General features: G+C 36.1%; 3 protein-coding genes and 1 non-coding gene across 4 annotated transcripts; 1 reads left to right on the forward strand and 3 right to left on the reverse strand.

The window, feature by feature from the left end:
- Positions 1-248: 248 nt before the first annotated feature.
- On the reverse strand, positions 249-1,626 carry LOC129898921 (NADH dehydrogenase [ubiquinone] 1 alpha subcomplex subunit 2-like). The gene is made up of 3 exons (XM_055973632.1): positions 1,473-1,626; positions 1,211-1,317; positions 249-583 (listed from the first exon to the last, which is right to left on the reverse strand). The coding sequence occupies exons 1-3, from the start codon at positions 1,556-1,558 to the stop codon at positions 480-482; spliced, it is 297 nt and encodes a 98-aa protein (XP_055829607.1). The 5' UTR covers positions 1,559-1,626; the 3' UTR covers positions 249-479.
- A 2,181-nt stretch (positions 1,627-3,807) lies between these two features.
- On the forward strand, positions 3,808-5,739 carry LOC129901078 (protein yippee-like At3g08990). Its single transcript, XM_055976196.1, has 6 exons — positions 3,808-4,014; positions 4,109-4,238; positions 4,808-4,842; positions 4,992-5,100; positions 5,199-5,254; positions 5,343-5,739. Exons 2-6 carry the CDS (start codon positions 4,134-4,136, stop codon positions 5,575-5,577), a joined length of 540 nt encoding a protein of 179 aa, XP_055832171.1. The 5' UTR covers positions 3,808-4,014; positions 4,109-4,133; the 3' UTR covers positions 5,578-5,739.
- A 104-nt stretch (positions 5,740-5,843) lies between these two features.
- On the reverse strand, positions 5,844-5,917 carry TRNAI-AAU (transfer RNA isoleucine (anticodon AAU)). Its single transcript has one exon. It is a non-coding gene; the product is annotated as a tRNA-Ile (tRNA).
- A 634-nt stretch (positions 5,918-6,551) lies between these two features.
- On the reverse strand, positions 6,552-7,114 carry LOC129898784 (histone H4). Its single transcript, XM_055973462.1, has one exon. It carries the CDS (start codon positions 7,042-7,044, stop codon positions 6,733-6,735), a length of 312 nt encoding a protein of 103 aa, XP_055829437.1. The 5' UTR covers positions 7,045-7,114; the 3' UTR covers positions 6,552-6,732.
- Between the last annotated feature and the right edge of the window lie 17,284 nt (positions 7,115-24,398).

Genomic DNA, 24,398 nt, shown 5'->3' on the forward strand with positions numbered 1-24,398 from the left:
GAAATCCCTTAATTGAAGATCGACGTCTTCTTCCAGATAGAGAATTTTGTTTCATTTCTACCTAATAGCACACAAGATTGGAGTTTTATTTCCTCAAAAGAAGTGAAGATATAGCTAGTAGCTTTTCAGTTGCCTAAGTGCTATGTCTACACATAGATTAGTCAACCTACATTGTAAGAGTGCACGGAATAAACTGGGAGTACTGATTACTGGACGATACACTTGAAAAATTCTCAACCGCAACAGAATTAAATGCACAGAAGGAATTCCGTTAAACTTCTAATGCTTACAACAAAGGATTTCAAACAGTTTCATTTCAACAGCAAATAAAAGCCAAATACCCAAGATTCCAGGTTTATGAGCGGTTAGTTTGATTCATGATAACTAGCACCAAAAGATTATTTTAGAAAGCACAATGCGAGGACGAACTCTACAAAGCGCTGAATGCAAAGACATACAATTCTGCAGATCCAATGTCATCAAGATTTAAGGGATGCCCCAACTTTTCCAAGGTCCTCAAGTGCCTTTGAGATTTGCTCCTCCGTCAATCCTTCTAGTCTGATGCCCCTTTCAACTCCCAGGTCTATTAGAATTTTAAAAAGAAAACTCCATGAATAGAAGGTCAAACCACAAGAACAGGGTAAAAATCACTTAAAACAACTTGACTATACCAGATTTGAAAAACATTGCCCTTAAAGAAAACCTAATATAAAACTTCATCAAATTTGTTCAAAGAAGAACGGAGTAAACATTTGCAATGGTGTCAAATACTTTGGAACACCCCAAAGTGGAAAGGACATATTAAATTAGAACGGATTGAGTTTTATTAATGAGAAACCAAGATACTCTATATGCCTAGAAAACCCAACACTGTGAGGCCCATTCACTAAACACAAATCTTAATTGCTTTCACTAAATCCATAAGATTTGACATCATCGAATGTCTTTACAGTCACATATAATTCCTTCGTCCTCATTCTTTTGATGAACTCATTATGCAATTCATCAATCAGATTTCTATCAATCCCTTACCAAAAGTCTACTTATAAGTTTCAATTAAGCTGGGACATAAGGAACTTGATGAAATGTAACAAAAACAATGAAAATGCCATCAGTCAAACGCAAAAGAAGGAATTTCGATATACAACAGAAAAATTCCTAAAACAAACTAACGAGAATAATAAGAAAATGAGAAAAGTGAAATAATTACCATATCTTGCCCAAAGCTGAGGCTCGATGGAACTGGCCTCACGAATCAAAATAGGTAATTTGGGGTTTTGGGTCTTGAGATCTCTGTAGTTCTTCTCAATGAACGCCCTATATAAAAGATCAAGCCAATTACTCGGGATTTGATTATCTATCAATCAAACAACTACATCTCAAACAAATTCGAGCTCATTTCATTAAAGTACTGGGTATATCACTTAGATAAATGAATAAAAAATGCGAAGTAGCGAAAAGAAGGTAAGAACCTAGTGGCAGAACTTTCAGGTGACGATGGAGAGAAGAGGATGCGAAGCTCTTTGAGGTTCCGAGAGAGATTTGATCTCCACGCCATTGTCGCACAATTTCACCCAAAAAATTCTTTTTTTTATATAAATAAACAAAAAACTTCATGAGTTGTGATTTATGCTTTGGGCTGTACTCAAAAGAAGTTATTGACTAATTTAACCATATACCAACTGTGGACCAGTTTTTTCTGAATCTGGACTTCAAGTGACAACCAGTCCATTGGGCTAATTGTGACCCTTTGAACAAGGGAAAACTATACAAAATGGACCCTTTAAATAAATTATTTATTATTTTATATTTTTTTCCTAAATAATTTATTTATATACTTCTTTGAACAAATTAATTATCTTTGTACCTTCTTTAATTATTTTTAAATTCGCGCACTGACGTCAGCGTCCACCCTACATGATACCGATAGGGTATTATATACCGATGAAGCATCAAAGAGGATTAAGTTCAGTCCTATATGATATTGAAATGGTATCAACATATCGACGGAGTATCACAAAAAATATATTTACTAATTAGTTTAATAAATAAGATTGTAATTTTTAATAATTTTTTCTTAATTATTCTTTTTAATTTTTTTAAAAAGAGCTCAATCCTAATTATGATTCATAGCTACATATTAGAAGGAGGAGAGAGGTGAGCGATAAGAGAGGCAAGAGAGTTACAATTGATTTGAATAAAAACTAGCTACTAGAAGAATGATAGATGTGAGCAAGATTGGGAGAGGGGGGAGATAGGCGAGCGAGATATGAGAGAGAGAAGAAAGGAGAGAGAGATGTACAATTGATTTATATATCTGATAGGTAATTGTATATATGACCGATAATTGTATCACGAATACAATTGATATGTATCAATGACTAACATTCAATTCGTTGATGCAAATTAACTGTATCAAGTATATTAAATAATACAAATTGTATCCAACTACAATTGTATCGTTGTTATAATTCATAACAAATTGTATCCGTATTCGTGTACATTTGTATTCATATGTTTGTATCATTGACTGTTACCATTTGTATGAGGCAAGAAAGAGGAAGGGTAAGAGGCGAGAGAGAGAGTGCAGAAAGAGAAGAGAGAGGCGAGTAAGAGTAGAGAGAGAGAGAGGTGAAAGGAGAGGGAGGGAGAGAGAGAGGATGATTGTTCAAGCATTATAAGGAATTCATGAAGTGGATTCTTTCCACTCATCACCCCCCTCGCTCAAACCTAAATATTTTTTATTTGAGGTTCCACTGTCCGTTTGGAGCGTGCACGTTCATAGATCTGGGGTATTTTCACCCCCACAATTGTCTGGGCCACTAGGGATCCACATCGGCTTAGGCATGTCTCTTATACCATGCTAAAATTTAAAGAACGAAAAAACGATGCAAGGACAAGAATTTTGGGAGAATTTTACTTGCCTTTGTATTAACAATAAGACCTCATTATATACAAGTACATAACCGTCTTATGGTAACCTTAAGCGGGTTCGAAAAATAAAAATGTAATGTATCGAGTTTGAACTTGAAACCCTGAACCACATAGTCAACCTTTAGTCTTGTGTTTGCAGATTCAAACTATGTATATACACAGAGGGGGATCCAGAATTTTGAATAGTAACCTATGAAAAAAACTCTAGCGTAGAGCAAGATAATATTTAATATTTATTAGCAAATTTGTATATAAAATTTAGTTTTGTTCTGTTGGTTTAGTTAAGATTTTACTTACAAGAACCCTAGAGTTCTAGTCTCCTTATTCACAATTATTTTTACAATAAATTTGCTACCAATGTCTTGGCTTTCACCACTGACATCACAAGGTTCATTATTTCTAAGGGTGTCATATTTAATATTTATAATTTTTTTATAAATATATATATACAAATATACATATATATATATAGATTTTCAATCGAGTCCAAGCTATGTAAATCTGCTCCTATACATACATATGTATAAAAACTAAAAACATAATCTTATATATACAATATAATATTTTTTCGAGGGGTTCGGTTGAACTCCCTCGAGCCCCCTGGATCTGCCCTTGCTAATACAACTACAAACCTATAATATCACAAATGATCATAATTACGTAATTATCACACTTACGTTTATTAATTATATCAAACAATTATTACGTTTAAATATAAGTTTGATTGTAACCGTCAGACTACACGTGCGAGGCGCACGTAAAACTAGTATTTTAATAATTTGATTTTTATTAGTGAAATCTTTACAAGTCACATAATTAAATTCCAACTCTATTTCTCATAAATGAAGTGAATAAAAGAAGAAAAGGAAATATTAGCTATATTTAAGTCCCTCCAATCTGTATACATATGGTCAAGAACTGATTTTTCAGTATTAATTATTAAAGAACCTCTTCTCAGTCCTCTATGTATTAAAGAACCTCTACTCTCTCTTTCTTCAATCATTTTTATTTGTTTGAAAGGAGAAAAGCGCTGCTTGATGCTCCGATCGAAAACAAATCAGTTTCGCTCTCTTGGATAAGGTACATTGTTTATCAGCTAGTCTTTTCTCATTGATTTTCAGCAGTGAATAATCTTTGATCTTTCTTCCCCATTTTGTTCTTTGTTCTGTAACAGGTTCTTGATTGACAAAGTTGATACAATGGTGGTAATTACTTATACATATGATCAAGTTCGCGAAGAGGATTTAATCCATTGTAATGTCTGCAAAACCCAAGTTGGATTTGTCGAGGATCACCTTGATATCGTACAGATTTTTCTCATCACTCTCTCTGCATCCGTTTGTCTTTCATTTTTGAATGTTTTGAGTTTTTCTTGCACATCTTTTTATCAAATTCATTTCTTTATGGTGTTTATACAATGAGAATGGTGTTTATGATGTTTACTGTTTAACCAAGAATTTTTCTTGCAGATCTTTGAAAACTATGATTTAAGATAATCTTGAATTATTTTAATGATTTTTTACTTTACTACGTTTTCAATTAGTAAAGTAATTGAAAACAACCTCTTTACCTCTACAAGATAGTGGTAAGATCTGCGTATACTTTATCCACCTCAGACTCCACTCGTGGAATTTCACTAGGTATGTTGTTATTGTAAGTTTTCAATAAGGGAAACTATTTTGTATTGTTTTGATGAAATTGTTACTAGTCCATAAAGAGTATATGTGATCAATTCACTTGCTTAATTTCAACAGCTATTTGTAAAATGTAATTAAGCATGGAATTCAGTACTCTTATCTGCTTTTGTTATATTTTTTGACTAAGCACAAAACAGCTTATTTTGTTAACTGTTTTTATCTGGTGCATTTTGCAGGTGCAAAATGGTAGAACAGGGGTCTTTAAGAGTGTGTAAGTCTCAAGATTTCATGCAATTTCGAAAATTGAGTAGTAGGATGTATTATATAGATGAGTATATGTTGTGTATATATATATGCAGGTTATATATACACGTAGATACGCTTTGTATATATGACTATACGTTGTGTGTATGTATGCAGGTTTAATGTGAAGCTGCTAGACAGCGCGAATTATCTTCGCCATGTAAATGGCAATACTGTTGCTGATGTTTACTGTGTCCGATGCGGAATGCTGCTTGGGTTGAAACTTGTAAGATCCCAAATTACCTAATTTCCTTTTCATGTAAATGGCAATACTGTTGATGATTTGCAGTTCTTTCTCTTAACAGAATTTATTCATTTCTCTAGATTACTGTGCCCCGACCATCCCTGGAAATTAGTGAAGGAAGATTCTTGATGAATTTGTAAGTTTCTTACGGATATGCAAAATGCAACTAGATGCACTATGGCTTGTAAGGTGTTAATACAAATCAGTGTTTTAATTTGTTGCAGAGACAAGCTTGTTTATTGGAATGGTTATCCCATGATCTATCAAGAACAGGATGGAAGTGCTACTGATATTGACCAGGCTCTTCATGAACTAGGTGAAGGAGCTGTTGTTCGATTGGTTCCTAGTGAACAAAATGGACGAGCCAATGTTGGACCTGCCCCTATGGATCAAGATGGAGGCGTCGTTGATCAACTTGCTGATGGACTGGGCAATCTTGATCTGAATCTACGGATGTGAAACAACTACATTGACTGCCTACTGAATCATAATGTAGGACTAGATTTTTACAAAATGTAATACTTCTTATATGTTAGCATAGTATTCCTTTTGCAAGTTGATTGTAGTCTAGACATATTTAAGGATTCATGCTAATGTTGAGCAAAAGTTGTTTGTTTTCAATTCAAATGGTTGAGCCAAAAGATTAGAGGTAACAAAAACTTGATTTCTGAACTTGGCAGCCTTTCATCAACAAGAGGGAAACTAATAAAAAACTGTAAAAGAAAAGGCTTCACCCGGACTCAAACCGGAGACCTTCAGTGTATTAGACTGACGTGATAACCAACTACACCACAAAACCTTGGCGCTGAGTATAATCCTGAAATTATATTGACCTTTTTTCACCATCACATATCATCTTAGAACCAGTTTGGATTGACTTATAAGACAAAAGTTATAAGTCAAAAATTTTAACTTAATGCTTTTTGACTTATTTTTATCATTTTAGCTTAAAATAAAGTACTTATAAGCTTTTTTAAATTTACCCAAACATTAAAAAAAGTCTTCATAAGCTATTTTGGCTCAAAATCACTTATAAGTGTTGTTTTGTTTGCTTGTTTATCTTTACTTTATTTTATTTCTGTATTTTTATTTTATACATTATTTTCACTATAGATTTTACTCATGTATTTATCAAATCTGTTTTTGAAAACATATCCTATAGATGGCTAACTAAGAAGACCTAAGGATCAAGACCAAATTTGAAAGATAGCTCAACAAAAACAATGAAATGCTCATATTTATGACTTTTCTCATGTGTGCCTTTCCATCTTCATTGATAGACAATTCGAATTTGAATGAGGTATACCAATCAAATAACAAGGTAATCTATTACTAGAAAACAAACTAAGATTAGCACTAGCAATCTAAATTAAAACATTGGTAACAAAGCTAATGCTTACCCACTAAGTTATTTCAATCAATTAACAACGATGCTGGAGGATAGCCACTGTAATTTCTAGAAACTGAATTTTGTTCGTTGAATATGTAATGAGAAATTACAATATCTGGAGCTTACGAACTAGAACAACGGTTACAGAGATGGCAAAACACAGAAACAGCATAATTTTCCATGAGATCTACATCAACAACCTAACAACTGATCTAAACCACAAACTAGCCGCCGAATCCATAGAGAGTCCTTCCCTGTCTCTTAAGGGCATATACAACATCCATAGCAGTAACAGTCTTTCTCCGGGCATGCTCAGTGTAAGTTACAGAATCACGAATCACATTCTCCAAAAAGATCTTCAGCACTCCACGGGTCTCCTCATAGATCAGACCGGAGATACGCTTCACACCACCCCTACGAGCAAGCCTGCGAATAGCTGGCTTAGTGATTCCCTGGATGTTGTCTCGTAGAACCTTCCTGTGCCTCTTGGCTCCTCCCTTTCCCAATCCCTTGCCTCCCTTTCCACGTCCAGACATTTTCACACAGAAATTTGAAGATGATGAAAATTGTAGGGTTTTGAATTTTGGGTGAAATGTTGTCTTTTCGATGGTGGGTATTTATATTTGGTAGGGGAGTTCGAAATGTGGCGGGCAATAAATCGTAGCCGCTAAATATTTGGGGATTTACTTGGTCGTCGACGGATGGGAGTGTCGATCCATGTGAGAGGCGGAAACTGAATATGAACCGTTGATTGGAAGATCTAGGGATTTTAAATAAAATGAGTAGTGTAGATTTCTACAGCGAACTGTTTCACTAGTCCTTTCCTCGTAATTTATGAGTTATGTTTCAAATTTCAAAATTAAGTCTCTTTTTTGCTTTTGGATGTGTTTGTCTAATACTTAATTTTAAGCCATAAAACTTTTAAAGTCAGTCAAAAATAAAAAGTTAGGATTTCTAACTTTTTTTTTTATAAGTGCTTAAAGTCATTTTGTTTGACCATATAAATTACTTTTATATCCCTTATATTTTAACTAAATTTCCAAACTACCCTTTTTATTCTTTTAATCCTAAAATTCAAACACTTATTTTCAACATAAACACTTTTATCCAAACAGTCAACTGTTTATTTATAAAAATAACTTTCAGCAGTTCAAAGTTCTAAAAATACTTCATACATAAAAGTTACTTTTTTTAAGCCCATCGAAACAGGCTCTAGTTCTTTTATCATGGCGTCTTCTAAATTAAATATTTAAAATTATTAAAACTTATAAAAAAAATCATAATTTTTAAATATGTAACTTTTATTTTAAAATTTTCAATTTTCTATTTCCAAATTCACTGTAAAAACTAAAAAATTGACTCTTAAAATATTTGTTATACCACATAAATTGAGACACGGGGAGTATATGTTTTAGCTCTTGTACTATCGTTCTTTACATGTTGCGTAACTTATCGTTTTTTACATTCGATGAAAGTGTATTATTATATCAAAATATTTCCTCGGATGGTATTATATATTAAAGTTTTTGGTGGGGGATAAATGTGTCCATCGTCGTTACTGAAAGGTCACAATTTTTTAGCATTGTTTTTAATTAAAAAGCGTTTTATCTTCGTAATGAAATTTTTTAGAATATTAATGCGAAACGAAAAAAGTCGCCCATATGGTGAAGGGGGCAAAGTAAAATGTCAATATATATGACCAGTGTCATAAATTCTTACAAAATATAATTTGGAGGGTAAATTATAGAACCTAATTCTTAAAATAAGATTTTTTTTTCTACGGGTTCGTGAAGCAATTTCAACTTTCTCTTCTAAAGGTCAAGAAATAACTTCTTGTACTACTCTGAAAACAGAAATTAGAAATTGTTAAGAAAAATAGTTGAGATCACAAAATTTTGAGTCATTGTATTGATAGTATAAATTACTTTTTTTTATGATAAAATAAATATATTTGTTATTAATTTAGCGGTATATCAAATAGATCGAATACAATGAATAAATGCTTTTGTGGCTTATTAGAAAAATCACACAACTCATCATAAGAGTTACGATTGCAACTAATCAAAAAGATCACAACCCATTCAAGTTAAAAAGGTGCTATTCAAATTGTCTCCTTTCAGAAAACCCACATAACTGGATTTTTTAAAATTCTCATTATCAACCATCTCTGTTACATTTTTTATCTGTTACATTTACAACACTTTGATTCTTTTTCATTTCTTATGTGTTTTTGTCCTGTAACAGTTGAACATATCGTTGATACAATGGAGTGCTGTTTTTAGTTGATCATGATGAATTTCCGAAAGAGGATTCCGTCCTCTGTATTGTATGCAAAACCCGAGTTGGATTAGTCCACGAATTCATTGATGACGTACAGATTCTTACTCTCTCTGCGTCTTTCTTGCGTTTATATTATATCGTTGTTGGATTGAAAGTATACATTTTGATGAAATTGCTTGCGATTTGTGTCATAAAATTGAGTACTCTGGCACAAAAATACAGCTAATTTTTTGCCTTGTAATTTTGCAGATGGATTATGGAACTAAAGTGATCTTTGATAAAATGTAAGTATCGTGATTTCATTCAGCAACTTGGAATTTTGTTATTTGCCTAATTTTTTTTCTGTTTATAAATACAGGTTTAATGTGCAAGTGGACGAAGAGAAATACCATAGACAAGTTAATGGAAATACTGTTTACTGCGTCAAATGTGGAATGCTGTTAGGGATGAAACTTGTAATTAAGATGCTAATTAATATTACGTACGTGCTGAATTTATTCATTTGCAGTTCGTTTTAACGAATAGTTATCTATTATTCAGATTGTAGTCCCTTATAGCAATCGGACCGTGTATATTAGAGAAGGAAGATTCTTGATGAACACGTGAGTTTCTTACCATTAGGCAAAATGCAACTCCTGTATACGTATATGCAATATGATATGTAAGGTATTAATATGATTTTTTTTTTGTGTGTGTGTGTGGCAGGATGGAACTTGTTTTTTGGAATAATGAGCGGATGTTTGTTGACCCAGATGAAGAAGATGATGAAGGTGCTAATGAAGAGGATCATGATCAAGGTGGAGGCATCTGATGAACAGGATCATGCTCACGATGGAGCGTTGATGAACATGATAATGATCAAGATTGAGGCGCCAACGAACTAAATGAAGATGCTGATCAACTGGTTTATCATACAATATAGATAATATTTTATTTAAATCCAGACATATGAACTATCTAGTGATGAAAATGCAAACATTTTTTTCTATAAATTGTTCTAAGTGATATGCTTGATTATCCTATAGTGAAAAGTTGTCTATTATAATACTATAAAGTATAAAATATTCAATGCTAGTTTAAGTCCTAGTTGTTCTCTGTCATACTGATCCTCACTTGCTTTACTATCCAATTTTATATATCTAGCCACTAAGCATTGTGTGCACTGAAAATACAATGAAATATTATCAACCAAGTATTATCAACCAAGTAATATCAACCAAGTAAAATGGTTGTCCACTTAAAATGGTGGATAATCCATTTACTTTTTAAGTGGGTAAAATGCCCATTAATATTTTCCTCCACTTGTAAATATGCCTATAAATATAGCCTTAAACTTCAATGTAAAAACACACAAAACACATAAGAGAAAGAATTGCTATTACTCTCTATATTACTACTCTCTCTATTAATACTTTCTATATACATATTCTCTTGTTCTTCTTCCTTTATAAAATTGTCAAGTTAGTTAATTCATAACACGTTATCAGCACGAAGCTCTAATTTTTCAGAAAATTAACTTCTATATCAGGTATATCTACTAAAGAAATTTAATTTTTAAGTTATCTTTGTTACTTTCAAATTAATTTTCATCATGTCAAACTTGTCAAAATTGGAATTTGTTGCACTTGATATTTCTGGTAAAAATTATTTGTCATGGGTACTTGATGCTGAAATTCACCTTACCGCTAAGGGTCTTGGTGATGCTATAATTGAAGGAAATACAGCATCAAGTCAGGATAAAGCAAAGGCTATGATTTTCCTTCGTCATCATCTAGATGAAAGCCTAAAAATGGAATACTTGACAGTGAAAGATCCACTTGAATTGTGGAAAGACTTAAAAGGGAGGTATGACCACCTCAGGGCAACGGTATTGCCAAGGGCTCGTTATGAGTGGATGCACTTACGGTTTCAAGATTTTAAAACCGTAATTGAGTATAATTCTGCTGTATTTAGAATAACTTCCCAATTAAAATTATGTGGGGAAAATATAAATGATGAGGACATGTTAGAAAAGACACTAACTACTTTTCATGCCTCTAATGTAATATTAGCGCAGCAATACCGTGAAAAGGGTTTTAAAAAATACTCTGAATTGATATCATGCCTTCTGGTGGCTGAACAACATAATGCCCTTTTAATGAAAAATCATGAAGCCCGTTCCACTGGAACTGCTCTGTTACCGGAGGCAAATATGGTAAAAGCACATGGCCAGTCTGAAAGAAGACATAATAAATATCAAGGTCACAATAATGTGCGTGGGCGTGGCAATGGCAGAGGACGATATAATAATCGTCGTGATGGTGGTCAACATAAAAGGGAGAACAATATCAGTTCTCAAAATGGCCCTTCAAAAAGTAACTGTCATCGTTGTGGCATGAAAGACCACTGGAAAAATGAATGTCGGACGCCTGAGCATTTTGTAAGACTTTATCAAAATTCTTTTAAAAGAAAGGCAAATAGATGTGGTGCCTCTTCTTCTAATGCTCGGATAGAGTCACAATTGGCGTTCGAAAATAATGTTGAGGCAAGGCCTTTGAATAATGATAATATTGAAGCAAATATGGCCTTAAGGGATGATGATTTTAATGACCTCAATGATATTACTCATTTGGAGGTTGAAGATTTTTTTAAGGATCTTAATTGATGTTTAATTTCATATTTTTCAATATGTTATCATGTACTTCGAATTATTGTGTTTTTATGTTTATGTATTTGAAGAAAAAAAATAATAATCAAGGTTACATTTTTATGATAATTGTATATTATTTATTACATTGTGCTATTTTACAATGTTGTAATTAATTACTATTAGTGTGCTATTATTTAATCTTAATATCATATTGTTACTAAAAATAATATTCGCCTTATTTAATGTCATTATAATAACTATTTATTCTTGTTAATGTTTTAGACATTAATAATATATAATGATTGTATTATTTTTGTCAATAAACAAATTATCTATACATGATGAATAATATTATATTAATGTTTTATAATATTTTATATTTGTTTTTAATACTTGTGTATAATATTTATTTAAGGTTAATAAGTATACAATTCCATAAACTAAATTATTGTAACATTCATCATAATTGAATCATATAATTTTTTTAATTATAAATTACCATAATTTAACTTAAAAAAAAAAAAGGACTTATGTTTTTCTAGCAAAATTGTTACTTATTTTATTTCTTACAATGCATTTTTATTTTATGAAGATAAATAAATTTATCAGTCTTCAATTGGATTCAAGATGAATAATGGAGATATGTGCATTTTGGATAGTGCCACAACTCATACGATATTAAAAGAAAAGAAATATTTTTGTCATTTGATTATGAAAAAGGACTATGTCAATACAATATCTGGTAGTACAAAATTAATTGAAGGCTCTGGAAAAGCAACCTTATTACTACCTGGAGGAACGATATTGGTAATTGATAATGCATTATATTGTAGTAAGTCTCAAAGAAACTTGCTAAGTTTCAAGGTTATTCGCCAAAATGGCTATCATATTGAGATTGCAAATGAAGGAAAGGTTGAATACCTTTATATTACTACAATAAATATGGAGAAGAAAATTGTGCACGAAAAATTACTTGCACTTTCTTCTGGGTTGTACCATACAAATATTGGTACTGTTGAATCACATGCCATTGTAAACAAAAGGTTTACTGATTCTGATGATTTTATCATTTGGCATGTCCGGTTGGGCCATCCCGGTTATAATATGATGCGCAGAATTATTGAGAATTCACATGGGCACACTTTGAAGAATCAGAAAATTCTTCAATCTAAGGAATTCTCTTGTGTTGCTTGTTCCCAAGGAAAACTGATTATCAAACCATCAGCAACTAAGGTTGGGATTGAATCCCCTGCGTTTCTGGAACGTATACAGGGTGATATATGTGGGCCAATTCACCCTTCATGTGGACCATTTAAATATTATATGGTCTTGATAGATGCATCTACAAGATGGTCACATGTGTGCTTATTATCAACTCGCAACATGGCTTTTGCGAGATTGTTAGCTCAAATTATATGGTTAAGAGCACAATTTCCAGATTATGCAATAAAGACAATTCGTCTTGATAATGCTGGTGAGTTCACATCTCAATCATTTAATGATTATTGTATGTCGATTGGAATAAAAGTTGAGCATCAGGTCGCTCATGTACATACACAAAATGGTCTAGCGGAATCATTGATTAAACGCCTCCAATGGATAGCTAGACCATTGCTAATGAGGACAAAACTTCCTATTTCAGTATGGGGGCATGCTATTTTGCATGCAGCAGCACTTGTGCGCGTAAGGCCAACAAATTATCATGAATTTTCCCCATTACAGTTGGCGTTTGGAAGGGAGCCAAATATATCCCATCTTAGAATATTTGGGTGTGCGGTATATGTCCCAATTGCTCTACCGTATCGCACAAAGATGGGTCCCCAAAGAAGGTTGGGAATATATGTTGGGTATGAATCTCCTTCTATTATAAAATATCTGGAACCTATGACTGGAGATTTATTTACGGCAAGATTTGCTGATTGTCATTTTGATGAATCAGTATACCCAACATTAGGGGGAGAACATAAGCAGATGAAAAATGAGATAGATTGGAATTCATTGTCACTATCTCATTTAGATCCTCGAACAAATCAATGTGAGCAAGAAGTTCAAAAGATGATTTATTTGCAGAATATTGCAAATCAACTGCCGGATGCATTTACTAACCTTCCACGGGTTACTAAATCGCATATTCCAGCTGCTAATGCTCAAGTTCGAGTTGATGTACCGGTAGGACAACTTATTCAGGCAAATGAATCTAGACCACGCTTAAAACGTGGAAGACCATTTGGTTCCAAAGATAAAAATCCTCGAAAAAGGAAAGGAATGAATGATCAAGATGATCATAATTTGGAGGCGAGTGCTCAAGAAGAGCCCAGAGACACAACAAATGGTGATACCACCGAGGAGGTCCAAGTACCTGAAAATAATGAGAATGAAGAAATCTCAATAAGTTATGTCTCGACAGGAAAACGGTGGAACCGAAATAATATTGTGGTCGATAATATTTTTGCTTATAATGTTGCCATTGAAATAATGCAACAAGATAAGGATCTTGAACCAAAATCTGTCGATGAATGCAGACAGAGAAATGATTGGCCAAGATGGAAGGATGCAATTCAAGCAGAGTTAACTTCACTTGAAAAACGTGAAGTTTTCGGATCAATAGTTCGAACACCTGAAGGTGTCAAGCCAGTAGGGCACAAATGGGTTTTTGTGCGTAAACGAAATGAAAAGGGTGAAGTCGTAAGATATAAAGCACGACTTGTAGCCCAAGGTTTTTCGCAAAGACCTGGCATTGACTATATGGAAACATATTCCCCTGTGGTGGATGCAATTACTTTCAGGTATCTAATGAATTTGGCAGTTCATGAAAAGCTTGAAATGCAGTTAATGGACGTGGTCACTGCCTATTTATATGGCTCATTGGACCACGACATTTTTATGAAAATTCCCGAAGGGTTCAAAGTGCCTGAAGCATACAAGGATTCTCGAGAAAATTGCTCAATAAAACTTCAAAAATCCTTGTACGGGTTGAAACAATCAGGGCGAATGTGGTACAATCGTCTTAGCGAATATTTGCTAAAAGAAGGATATAAAAATGATTCAATTTGCCCTTGTGTCTTTATAAGAAGGTCTGGATCTGAATTTGTCATAATAGCAGTATATGTTGATGATTTAAATATTATTGGAACTCCAGAAGAACTTTCAAAGGCAGTAAAATGCCTGAAAAAGGAGTTTGAAATGAAAGATCTTGGAAAGACAAAATTTTGTCTTGGTCTACAAATTGAACATTTTACAAATGGGATATTTGTCCATCAGTCAACATATACTGAAAATATTTTAAAGAGATTTTATATGGATAAAGCACACCCATTGAGTACTCCAATGGTTGTGAGATCTCTTGATATTAATACAGATCCGTTTCGGCCTTATGAAAATGATGAAGAACTTATTGGTGCTGAAATACCATACCTTAGTGCAATTGGTGCATTAATGTATCTTGCCAACAATTCTAGACCAGATATAGCTTTCTCAGTAAACTTGTTAGCAAGATTTAGTTCTTCACCAACACGCAGACACTGGAATGGAATTAAGCATATATTCAGATACCTTCGAGGTACCATTGATATGGGATTGTTTTACTCAAATGATTCCACGTCACAATTGATTGGTTATGCAGATGCGGGATATTTATCTGATCCCCATAAAGGTCGATCGCAAACAGGCTATTTATTTACATATGGGGGTACAGCTATATCATGGCGTTCAACAAAGCAAACTATGGTTGCCACTTCCTCAAATCATGCAGAGATAATAGCCATTCATGAAGCAAGTCGAGAATGTGTTTGGTTAAGATCAATAACTGAACACATTCAAGAAACATGTGGTCTTTCTTTGACAAAAGACGCTCCAACAATATTGTATGAAGACAATGCTGCATGTATAGCTCAACTGAAGGGAGGATACATCAAAGGAGACAGAACAAAACATATTTCACCAAAATTCTTTTTCACTCATGATCTTCAAAAGAAGGGTGAAATAGATGTCCAACAAATTCGTTCAAGTGACAATTTGGCGGATATGTTCACCAAAGCATTGCCAACATCAACCTTTGAGAAAATGAGATACAAAATTGGAATGCGTCGTCTTCGAGATATTAAGTGATATTTTCATCAGGGGGAGCAAAATACGCGCTGTACTCTTTTTCCCTTAGTCAAGGTTTTTTCCCACTGGGTTTTCGTGATAAGGTTTTTAATGAGGCAGCACTCAAGGCGTATTATCAGATATGTGTACTCTTTTTCCTTCATTAGGCTTTTTCCCACTGGGTTTTTCCTAATAAGGTTTTAACGAGGCACATTTCTCGTGGACATCCAAGGGGGAGTATTATCAACCAAGTATTATCAACCAAGTAATATCAACCAAGTAAAATGGTTGTCCACTTAAAATGGTGGATAGTCCATTTACTTTTTAAGTGGGTAAAATGCCCATTAATATTTTCCTCCACTTGTAAATATGCTATAAATATAGCCTTAAACTTCAATGTAAAAACACACAAAACACATAAGAGAAAGAATTGCTATTACTCTCTCTATATTACTACCCTCTCTATTAATACTTTCTATATACATATTCTCTTGTTCTTCTTCCTTTATAAAATTGTCAAGTTAGTTAATTCATAACATGAAAGTAATATTAAAGCTTGAGCACTTGATTTTCATGAACAAGACGATTTCTTCCTTTTTTTTTCTTTTCAAAATACAGAATCTATGATTTCTCCAGATTGCAGTCCGAAACCGTTCAGAAATTATAAAGTAGGATATTTCGTGATGAAGTTATAAGTTCTAATTACAAATTTGCAAATTGAGACTGTAAACATATATATAAATGAGTATATTGTGGCAGGAACAAGTTTATTTACTATAATGATGTAACGTTGCTTCAGCATAACGAGGAACATGTTGGAGGTGCTAATGAACAAGCTCCTAGTGATCAAGATGGAGACACTAATGCTGATCAAGTTGGAGGTGCTAATGATCAAGCCGGGGATTTTAATGAACATAATGATGAAATGTGTGCACTGTCTATATTTCTAAAGGTCATTCAACTTTAAAAATTTATCTAACAAAGTCATTAAACTTTATTTTGTATCAATAAAATCACTTAATAAATTTGACCTAACGAAATAAATCATAATAAAATCATTTTTGGTGGAAAGGATTTTATATTCATAATACACAAATTTAAATTAATCAAGCTCTAAAATAAATATTGCCAAAAAAAAGTCTTCCATATGGTGTAGGGGCAAAGTAAAATATCAATATATATGACTAGTGTCATAAAACTTTCCCTCCTCTCTGAGTTGATGGTCAAGATATAATACTTAATCTATAGAGAAAAATCATCTTTATCTATAGTCAACAACAACAACAACAACGAACCCAGTGTGATCCCACCATGTGGGGTCTGGGGAGGGTAGAGTGTACGCAGACCTAACCCCCACCTTAAAAGGTAGGGCGGCTGTTTCCGAAAGACCCTCGGCTTAAGAGAGAAGAACAAGGGAGGAGAAACAAGGAAAAACAAGGAAAAACAAGACATAGGTCAGTAAAGCCAGACATATAACAGACAATATAAAGATATAAATAATGAGAGCGATAAAGCGATAAAGTCAGGGTAGGAAAGATCGGGGATAAAGGGGCATTAACTACTATAGATAAAATAGGATACCCAAAGTAGACTGGGCCAACTAATATAAGCAGTAATCCCATGCAAAATCCTATGTTAAGACAAATGAGCGCGACTACGACTACTATGGAGAACCGATCGGCCACCTAGCCCACTATCTTAGTCTGAGTCCTCCATAGCCTCCTATCTAAGGTCATGTCCTCGGAGAGCTGCAACTGTGCCATATCATGTCTAATGACCTCTTCCCAATATTTCTTCGGCCTCCCTTTGCCCCTCCTGAAACCGTCCATAGCCAACCTCTCGCACCTCCGCACTGGAGCATCTATGTCTCTCCTCTTGACATGCCCAAACCATCTCAGTCTCGCTTCCCGCATCTTGTCCTCCACCGATGCCACTCCTACCTTGTCTCGGATATCTTCATTCCTAATTCTATCCATCCTAGTGTGCCCACACATCCACCGCAGCATTCGCATTTCCGCGACTCTCATCTTCTGGACATGAAGTTTCTTGATTGGCCAACACTCCACCCCGTACAATAGGGTCGGTCTAACCACCACTTTGTAGAACTTGCCTTTGAGTTTTGGTGGCACTTTCTTGTCACACAGCACTCCGGAGGCGAGCCTCCATTTCATCCACCCTGCACTGATGCGGTGTGAAACATCGTCGTCGATATCCCCATCTTCCTGTATAATAGACCCAAGGTATTTGAAGCTTCTTTTCTTTTGAATGGCCTGGGTACCAAGCCTCACTTCCCCGTCAGCCTCACGCGGCAGGCCACTGAAACTGCACTCCAAGTATTCTGTCTTGGTCCTACTCAATTTAAATCCTTTAGACTCCAACGTCTGTCTCCAGCCCTCCAACTTGTCGTTAACTCCGTTGTGAGTCTCGTCAATCAGGACTATGTCATCTGCGAACAACATACACCAAGGCACCTCACCTTGTATTTGTCTAGTCAATTGATCCATCACCAGGGCGAATAGAAACGGGCTAAGAGTCGATCCCTGGTGCAACCCCATCGTAACAGGAAAGTGCTCCGAGTCCCCCCCTACCGTCCTTACCCTGGTCTTAGCTCCATCATACATGTCTTTAATCGCTCTAATGTATGCCACAGGTAAACATTTCGCCTCCAAGCATCTCCATAGGACCTCCCTTGGAACTTTGTCATAGGCCTTTTCTAGGTCAATAAATATCATGTGTAAGTCCCTTTTCCGCTCCCTATACTGCTCTACCAATCTCCTTAAGATATGAATGGCTTCTGTAGTCGAGCGCCCCGGCATAAATCCAAACTGGTTCTCTGAAATAGACACACTACTCCTCACTCTCATTTCTATCACCCTTTCCCACACTTTCATAGTGTGACTTAGCAGCTTGATACCTCTATAGTTGTTGCAGCTTTGAATGTCTCCCTTGTTCTTGTACACGGGAATGATTGTACTCCACCTCCATTCTTCAGGCATCTTCGATGTCCTGAAAATGATATTAAACAGCGCAGTCAGCCACTCCAATCCTACCCTACCTGCATTCTTCCAAAATTCCCCAGGGATCTCGTCAGGTCCGGTCGCTTTTCCCCTGCTTATCCTACGAACAGCTCCCATAACCTCCTCAACCTTTATTCTCCTACAATACCCAAAATCGCGACGCCTATCCAAGTGCTCCAAGTCTCCCAACACAAAGTCTCTGTCCCCTCCTTCGTTCAAGAGTTCGTGAAAGTATGACTGCCATCTCTGTCTAATGCGGGATTCCTGTACCAGTACTTGACCATCCTCGTCCTTGATGTACTTCACTTGATCCAAGTCGCGTGACTTCCTCTCTCTCGCCTTGGCAAGCTTAAATAGCTTCTTATCTCCGCCTTTTTCCTCTAGTTCTGCATAGAGGCGTTCAAAGGCTGCCGTTTTGGCCGTCGAAACTGCCATCTTCGCCTCCTTATTCGCTAACTTATACTTTTTCCTGTTCGTTTGCTTCTCTTCATCATCCTTGCTATATACCAACTTTACATATGCCTGCTTCTTTGCTTCTACCTTTTCCTGGACTTCTCCATTCCACCACCAATCCCCTCGGTGTCCGCCATGGCGGCCTCGTGAGACCCCCAGCACCTCTCTAGCTGTTTCCCTAATGCAGCTGGCCGTCCTATCCCACATACTGCTCGCCTCCCCCCTACTATCCCACGCCCCCATAGCCATCAGCTTCTCCCCCATCTCTAGGGCACTAGACGGAGTCAAACGACCCCACCTAATCCTCGGTCGGTCATCCACGACCCTCTTCTTCTTCTTCCTTCTTATCTCCAAGTCCATGACCAATAGTTTATGTTGGGTCGTAAGGTACTCACTTGGTATGACCTTGCAGTCCTTACAGAGGCTTTTATCCTCTTTTCTAAGTAGACAGAAGTCTATTTGCGTCGCCGCCCTCGAGCTACGAAAGGTTACCAATTGTTCCTCCTTCTTTGGGAAACTCGAGTTGGCCACCCTTAAACCAAAAGCCTTTGCAAAATCCAAGAGTGAGGCTCCCCCACTATTCCTGCACCCGAAGCCAAATCCTCCATGCACCTCGTCATAGCCCGTCGAAACAGACCCAATGTGCCCATTGAAATCTCCTCCTATGAATAGCTTCTCAGTAGGCGGTATACTGACCACCACTTCGTCCAAGTCCTCCCAAAAGCGCCTTTTTGTCTCCTCGTCCAACCCCACTTGCGGCGCATAGGCACTAATAATGTTCAGGGTGATCCCTTCAACGACTAACTTAATCGTCATCATCCTATCATTTGTCCTCTTAACCTCTACCACCTGATCTCTAAGCTCGCTATCTACTAAGATCCCTACTCCATTCTTAAACCTCGACTTGCCCGAGAACCAAAGTTTGAACCCATCCACCTCCTTAGCTTTAGGTCCTACCCATTTAGTCTCTTGGACGCAAGCTATATTAATCTTCCTCTTCTTAAGAATCTTAACTAACTCTATGGACTTTCCCGATAAGGTCCCAATATTCCAAGACCCTACTCTCAATCTAGAAGCTCCCTCCGCCCCCTTAGCCCTCCCAACCCTGGCCCTTGATCCCAACCGAGGACATGACCCTATTCTACCATCGCACACTAAAGCCAGAAAAGCAGAAATACGCTACTGAAAGGTTACTCTCAGATAAACGGATGATCAATAGTATAGCACAAGTTAGCAATTGTTTAAAAACAGTGAGACAGGTACTTAATTTGGCAGTGCAATAAATATTTATAGGCTAAAATATCGGAAATGGACTATTGGAGGTACCAACTCCAAGTTAGTAAAACCTGGTCACTGTCGAAACACTGTTCACTGCCGGAAAGTACTGTTCACTTCCGGAAAGTACTGTTCACCGCCGGAAAGTACTGTTCACTCGCCGGAAACTGGACACAAATATATGGTCAGCCTCGGAATGCAGAGGCGGCCACCCTGGGAGAAAAAACGGAGCCGAAAAATGGCCGGAAACTGCCACACGCGCCGGAGCGTGTAGCGCGTGGCGGCGCAGATCTGGGGCTGCTGGCGGCGCGTGACGGCGCGTGGCTGAGCAGATCTCAGAGGAGCTACCTGGGGTTTGCTCACCTGAGTGTTCCGCTCCTCGTGGTGTTGTTGGTTTTGGCAGCAGACGCATAAAAACCCGTCCGAAAAGTCACCGCTCACCAAAAAAAGTCACGATCTATCGAAAAAGTCACGATCCACCAGAAAAATCACAATTCATCAAAAAAGTCACTCAAAAAAGTCAAGATTCATCGAATAAAGTCACGCGCCCCATTGAAAAAATCGCCACTCATTGAAATAGTGGGAAAAGTCACCACCCATCAGAAAAGTCACATCGAAAAAATCACAACCCATTCAAGGTAAAAAGATGTCACGCCCCGAGAGGGTACCCTAGACGTGACCGACACTCGAAAACCATTACTGGCCTTCAAGCGAACCACTTGGTCCAATCACACTTCCATTCAGTCACATTCTATTAGCGGAAGACTCAAATCACAAGAATACTATTCATAATTAAGGCCAAAGGCCAACTACATATCTAATCAACAACTAGTAAGAATAAAACTAATCAAAATGAACAATTCAACATCATCCACACTCTAGTCTATGAAGCCTCTATCAACAATCCAAGAGGTGCCAATGACAGGTTCATGGCTACCACAAATCAAAATAAAGGAAAACAAACTCAAAGTTGAAAAGATAACTGCGGTATCCTCCGGAAATAGGGAGGACTCACCAACTAGCTGGAAGTGAATAGATCTTCAACGGTACACCGGTTGATGATCTCTAGTACCTGTTTCTGCATCATAAAATGATGCAGGCAAATGACGTCAATACGTGGAATGTACGAGTATGTAAAATGGCTGAATGAAACAAACATCAAGGTAGAATCAAATCAACTCGAAATCTCAACTCAAAAGAAGGAACAACTCAATCAAGATGTCCTGAGTCTAAACAAGAATATATGATTTAGACAAGATCAATCACATACAATTCAACCTAATCCATCCCAATTTGACTCAGAGTACTATCAAGACCTACATTGTAGTTTCTCTAATCCGACAACTATCACTTATGAGTCAGTGATAGTACAACAAGCCGACGTTATTGCCACGTCCGTTCATACCTTGCCAGGGTATGAACGAATCAACCAATCATGGATCCATAACCAATCAAGTCATATCATGTCAGAACAATAATTTGGGAAACATCCGACTTTAATGGTCCAATCCCCTCCTACGTTTGGCGATGTAGTTATTAGATTCGAGTATTACTTACTCTTACCTAATTCGGTGCTCGATACTCCTCCCAAGACTCAATGACCATAAAACTCTATACAATCAACTCAATCTAATCATATCGACGATTCTCATTTGGACCCTTGTCAATTCATCAATTTTATCGAATCAACATCTCAACCAATCATACTATCCAATCAATCCCAATCACATCTTTCAAGAGTAGTTTAGATGTGCATTTATGATGAAATTTAATCCTATCCAATCATTCCTTCGTTCATTTCACAAATCTTTTGGGGACTCATCAAGACTCCAAGACTCTAAATCAATAATTTAAGATACTCCAAATATTTAAGTTTTTAACAAAAATATGTTTAACAACTCATATCAATTAACTTGTATCAACATGAAACATTTATCGATTTTTTGACTTATCAATATCAACATAACAAAAATCAAGTTAATAGATGAAGAAAAAAGAAAAAAAAAACATTAGGACATCAATCTATCAAGAAACTCCATTCTTATGAACATTCAATCTCAAAGAGGATGTAGGGCACATGGGTGGATTCAACCCATGTTTTGATTAGCCTTACATATCTTAGTGTAGATTTTGAAGAAACCTTGATGTTAGGTCTTCAATGGAAAACTTGAATCCTTGAATTTTTTTGAGGGCAAATCTTGTTGGAGATGAATTGAGATAGAAGAGGGTGAAGGTTAGGGTTCTTTGGAGGTGAAAATATGCAGAAATTGATCCCAAAATGTTCCAAGTTCGTGTATATATGTTTAGGGAAAATGTCCAAGTTGCGCTTTATCAAAATTCTGAAAAAATGGGCAAAAAACCCTGCAAGTACAATAGTGGTGCGTCGCGCCAGGGGCCAAACTACTGAGGCTAGTTTCGGGTGCTATAGTGGCACCGGGCGCCACTGGCCCCAGGCCTGAAATTCCTGCAGAGATAGTCTGTAGTAAAATGGTCATAACTTTTGACTCCTAACTCCAAAAAATGCAATCTTGGTGGAGTTTGAAAGAAGACTCAAAGACCTTTAATTTGATAGGTCATGGGATACCCAAGTCGTTATATTCTAGGAGATATGGTCATTTAAAGTTGACCCTTATACGAACTCATCCGAAAACTTAGCCGAGAGGAATTCTTTGGACTTTGGCTTGGTTTTTGGGATCCCCTTATGACCCTAAATCACATCTAATACACTTTAAATACTTAGGAATTGATCCTAACTCATATATACAATTTGAAGTCTTCGAGTTCAAGCCTATAAGCATACGAAGAATGGTCCGAATCTTAGCGTAGAAATTTTGAGGTGTTACAAAAGATGTTATTCAAATTGCATCCTTTCTCTTGGTGTCTTTTCGGAAAAATACTTTATTTTTTATTAACATCTTTTAATACGAAATAATATTTCATATGATCACTTAACTATGATCTCAATACAACTACAGGCTCTTTTCACAGAGAAGGCATTCAACTATAGGTGTGTTACTTGCCAAGTCACTCAACATATTTAATTAATTTTTTAAATAAAATATGTTGACATGAAATTTTTGTTTAAAGCTGAAATTTTAAGAAATAAAAAAAATATCATTTAAATTATTTAATGACCCATCCCACTTATTCGGACCCCCTGAAAATATATTAGTGACCCTACAAAGGGAAAAAGAAAAATATGATCTGGTTCTAAGTTCTAACGCCTTTAAAATGTTCGACAAAGTGGCGTAAAAGGAAACTGTTCCTACTGCTTCTGTAAAATGAATCAAACTGAATAAAAAAAATAATGACAATAACATCCAGTCTTAACATTATTTTTCCTTGAATTAACTTTTTGTAACACCCCGGATTTTTTTCGCCAAAACTCAAGCCATTCTTCATGTGCGTGTAGGATCGAACTCGGTGACTCCTAGTTGTATATATGAGTTAGGAGCAATTCCTAAGTATTTGAAGTGTATTAGATGTGATTTAGGATCATAAGGTATCCCTAGAACAAAGCCGAGTCCAAAGAATTCGTTTCGCCTAAGTTTTCGAATGAGTTCGTATAAGGGTAAGCTTCAAACGACCATAACTCCTAGAATACAATGAATTGGGTGGACCATGACCTATCAAATTAAATTTCTTTGAGTCTTCTTTCCAACGCCACCAAGACTGCATTTTTTCCGAGTTTGGAGTCAAAAGTTATGATTGGTCGAATAGAGAGGTCCGCGACTCGGACCTGTCGCGGACCTGCAGCGAACTTTGACAATTTTTCCAGATTTCATTTTTTGTCGACCAGAAAGGTGCGCGACATGTCCGCATCGCGGACCTGTCGCGGACTTGTCCCGATTTCCAGATTTTAGAGGGGCATTTTGGGAAAATTACCTAATACCTATATATACAACTTGGACGCATTTTGGATGATAATTTTCAGTCTTTTGCCTCTCCAAAGAACCCTAATTCTCATCCCCTTCTCTCTCAAATCATCTCCAACAAGATTTTCCCTCAAGATTCAAGGATTCAAGCTTTCCATTGAAGACCTAACAACAAAGTTTCTTCAAAATCTACTCTAAGGTATGTAAGGCTAACCTAAAATATGGATTGAGTTCTTCCATATGCCCATTGATGTGTTGTATAGGAGTGGTGAAGA

The sequence above is a fragment of the Solanum dulcamara genome, chromosome 8 (assembly GCF_947179165.1).
Source record: "Solanum dulcamara chromosome 8, daSolDulc1.2, whole genome shotgun sequence".
Taxonomy (NCBI): domain Eukaryota; kingdom Viridiplantae; phylum Streptophyta; class Magnoliopsida; order Solanales; family Solanaceae; genus Solanum; species Solanum dulcamara.

What these genes read in the sequence shown, in the direction of transcription:
- LOC129898921 (XM_055973632.1), bottom strand. Translation starts at nt 1,558, where the DNA reads ATGGCGTGGAGATCAAATCTCTCTCGGAACCTCAAAGAGCTTCGCATC. An exon ending in CCTGAAAGTTCTGCCACTAG is followed by an intron (nt 1,318 to 1,472) that starts GTTCTTACCTTC and finishes TCTTTTATATAG; the next exon opens with GGCGTTCATTGAGAAGAACT. An exon ending in TCAGCTTTGGGCAAGATATG is followed by an intron (nt 584 to 1,210) that starts GTAATTATTTCA and finishes AAATTCTAATAG; the next exon opens with ACCTGGGAGTTGAAAGGGGC.
- LOC129898784 (XM_055973462.1), bottom strand. Translation starts at nt 7,044, where the DNA reads ATGTCTGGACGTGGAAAGGGAGGCAAGGGATTGGGAAAGGGAGGAGCC.
- LOC129901078 (XM_055976196.1), top strand. Translation starts at nt 4,134, where the DNA reads ATGGTGGTAATTACTTATACATATGATCAAGTTCGCGAAGAGGATTTA. An exon ending in ACAGGGGTCTTTAAGAGTGT is followed by an intron (nt 4,843 to 4,991) that starts GTAAGTCTCAAG and finishes GTATGTATGCAG; the next exon opens with GTTTAATGTGAAGCTGCTAG. An exon ending in TGCTGCTTGGGTTGAAACTT is followed by an intron (nt 5,101 to 5,198) that starts GTAAGATCCCAA and finishes TCATTTCTCTAG; the next exon opens with ATTACTGTGCCCCGACCATC.